General features: G+C 29.2%; 1 protein-coding gene across 1 annotated transcript; it reads left to right on the plus strand.

Annotated features, from left to right (window-relative positions):
* Window positions 1–1,082: 1,082 nt before the first annotated feature.
* On the plus strand, window positions 1,083–5,937 carry LOC136081233 (uncharacterized). Its single transcript, XM_065798534.1, has 4 exons — window positions 1,083–1,091; window positions 1,246–1,476; window positions 5,400–5,415; window positions 5,465–5,937. The coding sequence occupies exons 1-4, from the start codon at window positions 1,083–1,085 to the stop codon at window positions 5,935–5,937; spliced, it is 729 nt and encodes a 242-aa protein (XP_065654606.1).
* The last annotated feature ends 419 nt before the right edge of the window (window positions 5,938–6,356 follow it).

Raw genomic sequence — 6,356 nt, forward strand, 5'->3', positions numbered from 1 at the left:
AGCTAAAAATTGTTTTATTTTTAAAAAATTTTTTTGATTTATTATTTTAATTTATTTTTGTTTAATATTGTTAAAAAAATTAATTTTAGAAATACCAAAATGCATTAAAAGTACCAAAATGCATCAGTAAGTTTGCAAAAAACAAATTTTCTTAAGGTGGTAGGGATGCAAATAATCATCGAAAAAAAAATTTGCGAATTTTTTTTTTATGGTGGAATTTTAACCTTTGATATTTTCATGCAACTAACATTGGAAACAAATATAAAAAATATTTCTTTGTCCATATTTACATTTTAAAACACTCTTAGGTAGCATCAGAGCCCATAGCAATGTCCCTAGATACCATAAACAGTAGTTTATTCTTTATTTTCCTCTCATAATATATGCCTTATTTTACTCAAAACATTTGCAATAACAATATCTGCTATGTCTTTAGCAGTCTATTTATCATATATTGAAGTCACAAACATGACTCAGACAGATGAATAAGCTGATAAGTTGTAATAACTATATTAAAAATTTTAGGTTGATTTTATTGCTTACAAACCAGATCGAATCTCGAAACAATTTAACGGAAGCAGTTTACTGTGGACATCTAGTTGACATAGTTAATAATCACTTCCCGATTTATTTTTCTATATGTGTAAATTTAAAAAAAAGAAAAGCAGGGAAAGGTTTTTATAAAAAAACGGCTTATTTACAACAATAATTCAAATTCTTTCAGAGAACAATTATCACTTATAGATTAGGGTTATATTAACTTTAATGATAATATCAACATAATCTAAGACAATTTTTTCAAAACTTTTTACCAAGTGTACGATTCCAATTTTCCTTTAATTGAAATAGTTTTAAGAGATAAAGAAATGTCATCTCCCTGGATAACTAAATTCTCAGAAAAACGTCAAAAATTAAGCAGAAGCTATACATTAAATGCCTAAAATCGAAACCAGAAAAACATAAACAAAATTATAAAAAGTATAAAAACTTACTTGAAAAGCTTGGAAAAAATGCAAAATAAAAATTACAATTCAAACTTGCTTAATAAATATAAGCACAACTCATAACGCGTCTGGCAAATCATGAAAAAGGTGTCTGGAAAACTTAAACCAAACAAAAGCTTTTCACTATCGGGACAAAATTAAGCAATAGCATTTTATTCATTAAAGATAAACCTGTTGATGAGTTAGAAACATCAATAAACTCTAATCTAAATTTACTGAGTTAACTTTTAATGAATTTGAGGTTGCTTTCAAGTCATTAAAACGAAATAAAGCTACTGGATATGATGATATTAACACAAATATTGTGATTGATTCCTACGATAATATAAAAGCTATTCTTTATAAAATCTTCAGTGTATCCATTGCACAATGGTCTTTTCCAGATAAACTAAAAATAGCAAAAGTAATTCCAATCTTTAAAACAGGAGATCGTGCAAATATAACAAATTATCGCCCTATTTCAGTTCTTCCAGTTTTTTTAAAAATTTTAGAAAGAATAATGTACAACCAAATCTACTCTTACCTTGTTGAAAATAAAATTCTATACGAAAACCAATTTGGTTTAAAAAAAAAAATTCAACCGAGCATGCCATTCTTCAACTTATGCGCAATATAACTGACTCTTTTAAAGACTCTTGTTTTACACAAGGAGTGTTTATTGATTTGTCTAAGGCATTTGATGCCATCAATCATCAAATCCTGTTATAAAAACAAATATCATATGATATTAAAGATAAAACCCTACTATGGTTTGAAAGTTATCTTACTAACCGTTAACAGTTTATTTACAATAAAGATTCTATATCTCATCTAATAATGAATATAAGATGTGGTGTTCCACAAGGATCCATACTTGGTCCACTTATTTTTTTAATGTACATAAATGATCTTCATAAATTTTTGCAGATGATACAAATTTGTTTTTGTATCATAAAGATAGTAATGTACTTTTTACTAAAGTGACAAATGAATTCAAAAAAGTTTCTGTTTGATTTAAACGAAATAGATTATCTCTAAAAATAGAAAAAACTAAATAGACACTTTTTTACCCACCTTCAAAATTACAGAAACTGCCTCGTATCATGCCAGACCTTTTAATCAATAATATAATAATAATAAAAAGAGAAAAGGTTACTAAGTTTCTTGGTGTATATATTGATGAAAATCTATCTTGGAGAAATCATATTAATAATACCTCCAATAAAATTGCTAAATGCATTGGAATTCTCTAAAAAGCGAGAAATATATTAAGTAAACACCAATTCACACAATCATATTATTCATTTATACATTGTCATATAAACTACGCGAATATTATATGGGGAAGCACTTATAGAACAAAGCTCTCTTTCAAAATTAAAATCAGACATTGTATTTTTATTAAAAATTAAACATATATTGTAAAGGGCTTCATGACAAGATCCTTATGATCTTCTAGAAATCCTGTCGTTACTAATGTACAAATTATAAAATATATTTGGTTATTGTAATATTTTTGAACTTTGAATATAAAAAAAAAATTAATAATAATAATTGATAATAAATGACTTTTCCAAAGCATTCAACACAGTGTGCAAAGGCTCATGTCTATGACATTTGAGGCCAGCTATCAAACTGGATCTCTAATTGACTAGCTAACGGACAACAGTGAGTACAAATTGGAGAATAAACGTCCGAGTCGAAAAGGGTGACAAGTGGCGTCCTTAAAGGATCAGTTCTTGCGTCACCATTATTTGCGTTCTTCATGAATGATTTACAAGACTGCATTTATAACCATACCAAACTATACGCCAATAATAGTAACAGTTCTGATTGTGGAAAACTGCAATAAAGGGACAATGACACTGCAAGGAAATTGTGGAAAACTGCAAGGGACACTGACAGCGCCATAAATTGGTCCCACAACTGCCTTGTAAATTTAAACGTTGAGAAGTACAAAGTAATGCAAGTTGGTTATCGCACAAACTATTTAAAAATACCAAGGTTGACATTGTCGGTATCAGACACAATCTAATTCCAACATGCGTTGAGCGTGATCTTGGAGTACTAATATCTAACAACCTCAAAACCTCAAAATACAAGTAGAAGCAGTAGCTTGGGTAGGCAATTTAATATGGATGTCTCAAGAAGTCATATTGGTGTCAGAGCTCTTTAACTATAGAAAAAACTGTGCCAGCTATACATTAGACCGCATCTATAGCTTTGTATTTGTAAATTTCTCTGCTCAAACAACGCGCAATATTGTTAATTAAATATTTTAGTCACGATCAAAAGCTAAAATTACTTGGCTTAACTACAACTCAAAGTTATACAAAGTTAGTTACAATTAATTTTAAGACTATGAAAACTGTTTCTTTAAAATTCTCATTCTTCTGGTTGAAAAATCAAGAATCGGTAAAAATTAAAGCTTGTGAAATAGAAGACAACTTTATGGAAGATATTTTGCATCTTAATAGTTTTAAGGAGTCTTCTTTTTTCACTTGCGGAAATGCTTTATGCTTTCTCAACCAATTATAATGAAAGGGTCTATAGCCTATTGTCCAATCTATATGCATTCTAATAAGAATTTAGCTCGAAAAAAAACAAGAAAAAAGTGTTTTTAATATTGACTTCATAGAATCTGTTTATTATTCCTAAGTAGTGAGTATGCTGCTTAAGTGTTATTAATCCAGATATGGCTCTTGAGAATATGGATGTTAATAAACAGTATTAAAAATAAAGAAACAGTTATTAACTTGTACAGTTATATTGGAGGGCGATTTGACAGTTCTTGGAAGATTAATCTGTTCTCTAGAATTCTATTTTCAAGGTTGGATATTTTATTTAGAGGAAAATTGTGGCAGCAAATTTTTTTATTTTGGACAGATTCTTCAATAATCATTTTTTGCATTGAGAGGTTGCCCTTGAGTTTAAATCTAGCTCTGACAAAAATTTAGCTTCATATTTTTATCAGGGCCAACACTGTAAAGGGAGTCTAAACGCTCAATCTCTTGAATGACTGGAATGAAAAAACATAATAGAGAAAAAAGAAGCATATTTTTGATCATTATGCTTATTGATAAAATTTTGGGCTAACGTTAGAATTTGCACTGACAATAAAGAAATAAAGAAACCACATTCCCCAAATTCGTTGCAGAAAAATTCTGCAAAAAAGATTATTAAACTCTAAAATTTTAATCTCAGGTTTAAAGCCAATAACCTGTCTTTAGTCTGCGAAAAAACCAGTTAACATTTTTTCATAAAACATGACCAGAAGTTAACCTTGCATTCAAATATACTTTTTTACTGAACATGCTAATCTTGAACTCATAATGTTGAACTAAATAAAGTTTCCATTTCTTTTGATAAAGGTGAATTAGTACTAGAAGTATTTATCAAACATTTTTTGTTGTTGTTGTTGTTGTTGTTGTTGTTGTTGTTGTTGTTGTTGTTGTTGTTCTTGTGTAAATATATACAATCCGTATTTTACTAACAAGATATATAGGTAGCAGGGGCGAGGAAAAGACTAATATGTCTTATCGCCAAGCCCCTTGATAAATTTCGTAAATATATAGTTTTAAAAATAAGCAATTCCGTTAACTTTTTTTTTTTGTTGTTTCATATATTTTTACAATAAAGACATTACATATATAAATATCGGCCGGAGCAAAAAGAAGACATTGACTTTCTTATCACAGAGCCCCGTTAACATATTGTCCGCGTTTATAAACAAAAAATAAAACACAAAACGTTAAAAATACATAACTTTTGTCAAATAATAAAATTACTTTTATATTGATTTAAAAATAGAAAAATAAAAAAAAAAGTTTTATATACCGTAAAATTGGCTAAGTTTGGTCACCATGTAACTTCGGACATTTTTTAATTAGTGCGTATATAGTGCGATATAGAACCCTTCCCCCCCCCCCTATACGCTTACGCACGCTATTTGAAGACGCCCTTCCCCTATGAGCGTACGTACTTTATGGACAGCCCCTAATGAACTTCAAAGGGCGATGTATGACTATGTTGTACGCAATAAAATAAACCATTCATTCAATACTGAAAAAAAACTTGCAGGTCTAGATTTTATTAGGTTGGATTTTTGAAAAGACATCCCTTCTTGTTTATTCAAAAACCTGAGGCAGCATCTATAAATCGAGTTTTTGGTTTAAATAAAGCCGTTTTTCAAAGATATTTTGATAATCTGGAAAAGCTTATTAATGTAAACCAATTTGAAGCGAATCGCATTTACAATTGCAATGATCCTTGACCAACAAGTCTTCAAAAATAATAGCTTATAAAGGTAATAAGTGAAAAGCTGCATTTTTTTAATTTGCCTTAGTAAAACACGAAAGTGTGATTTTTTTTTTTTTTGTATTGTCAATATGTTTATAGTTATATTGTATTTTACAGGCCAAAGTAACTAGTGGTGAGAGGGGCAGCTCTTTAAAATTTTAGAATAACACTTGTTATTCTAGCTTTTGATAGTGTGGGATACTGCATACCTCCTATTATTATTTTAAAAATAAAACAGGTGCTAGATTCATTGATTAATGATGCACCACCAGAAACAGTTGGACGCTGTTTCAAAAGTGATTGGGTAGAGATTAATCTGTTTAGGGATTTTATAACACACTTTGTAATACGCGTGAATTATAGCACTACAAATGAATGTTTGTTAACTCTTGATGGTTACAAATCACAGACCAAACGTCTTGATTTTCTCAACTACGCTAGCTATAATGGATTACATAATTTATCATTATTACCACATATACCCCATAAGCTCCAACCACCTGATCGAACTTTGTTCAAGTCTTTTAAGAGTGCTTACAACTCAGTATGCACAACTTGGATGAGAAAGCACCCAGAAAGAAGAATTACAGTTGATAAGCTTTCAGGACTATTTTGTCAAGCTTATGTGAAAGCAGCTACATTGGTACATTTCTGAATTTCGAGTAACAAGCATCAACTCTTTTAATTGAGAAATTCTTCCTGAGTCAGATTATTTTGAAAATCAATATTTAAAAGATAGTAATAATATTTAATGAAATAGCTGATATAAATCCTGAAAAATCATCTAAAATTGATTCTTTAATTGAGCCAAACCAAAATTGCTAGTTTTTCAGTTAATAAAATAAATGCTTGGTTGTCAGTTTCAAACTCTCGGCAGCTTTCTTTAACTAATATATTACCGATTCCAATTATCGAAATACAGACAACAAGAAAAAAAGGGGAAAAGTCAGAAATTTTAATGAGCTCATCATATAAAAATACTTTAATAAGGGGTTAAAAAACAAAAAATAAGTTAAATGCAAGAAAAGACTATCAGAAGAAAAGAATAAACTATAAAAATTGATAAAATAGAGT

The sequence above is a fragment of the Hydra vulgaris genome, chromosome 06 (genome assembly GCF_038396675.1).
Source record: "Hydra vulgaris chromosome 06, alternate assembly HydraT2T_AEP".
NCBI lineage: Eukaryota > Metazoa > Cnidaria > Hydrozoa > Anthoathecata > Hydridae > Hydra > Hydra vulgaris.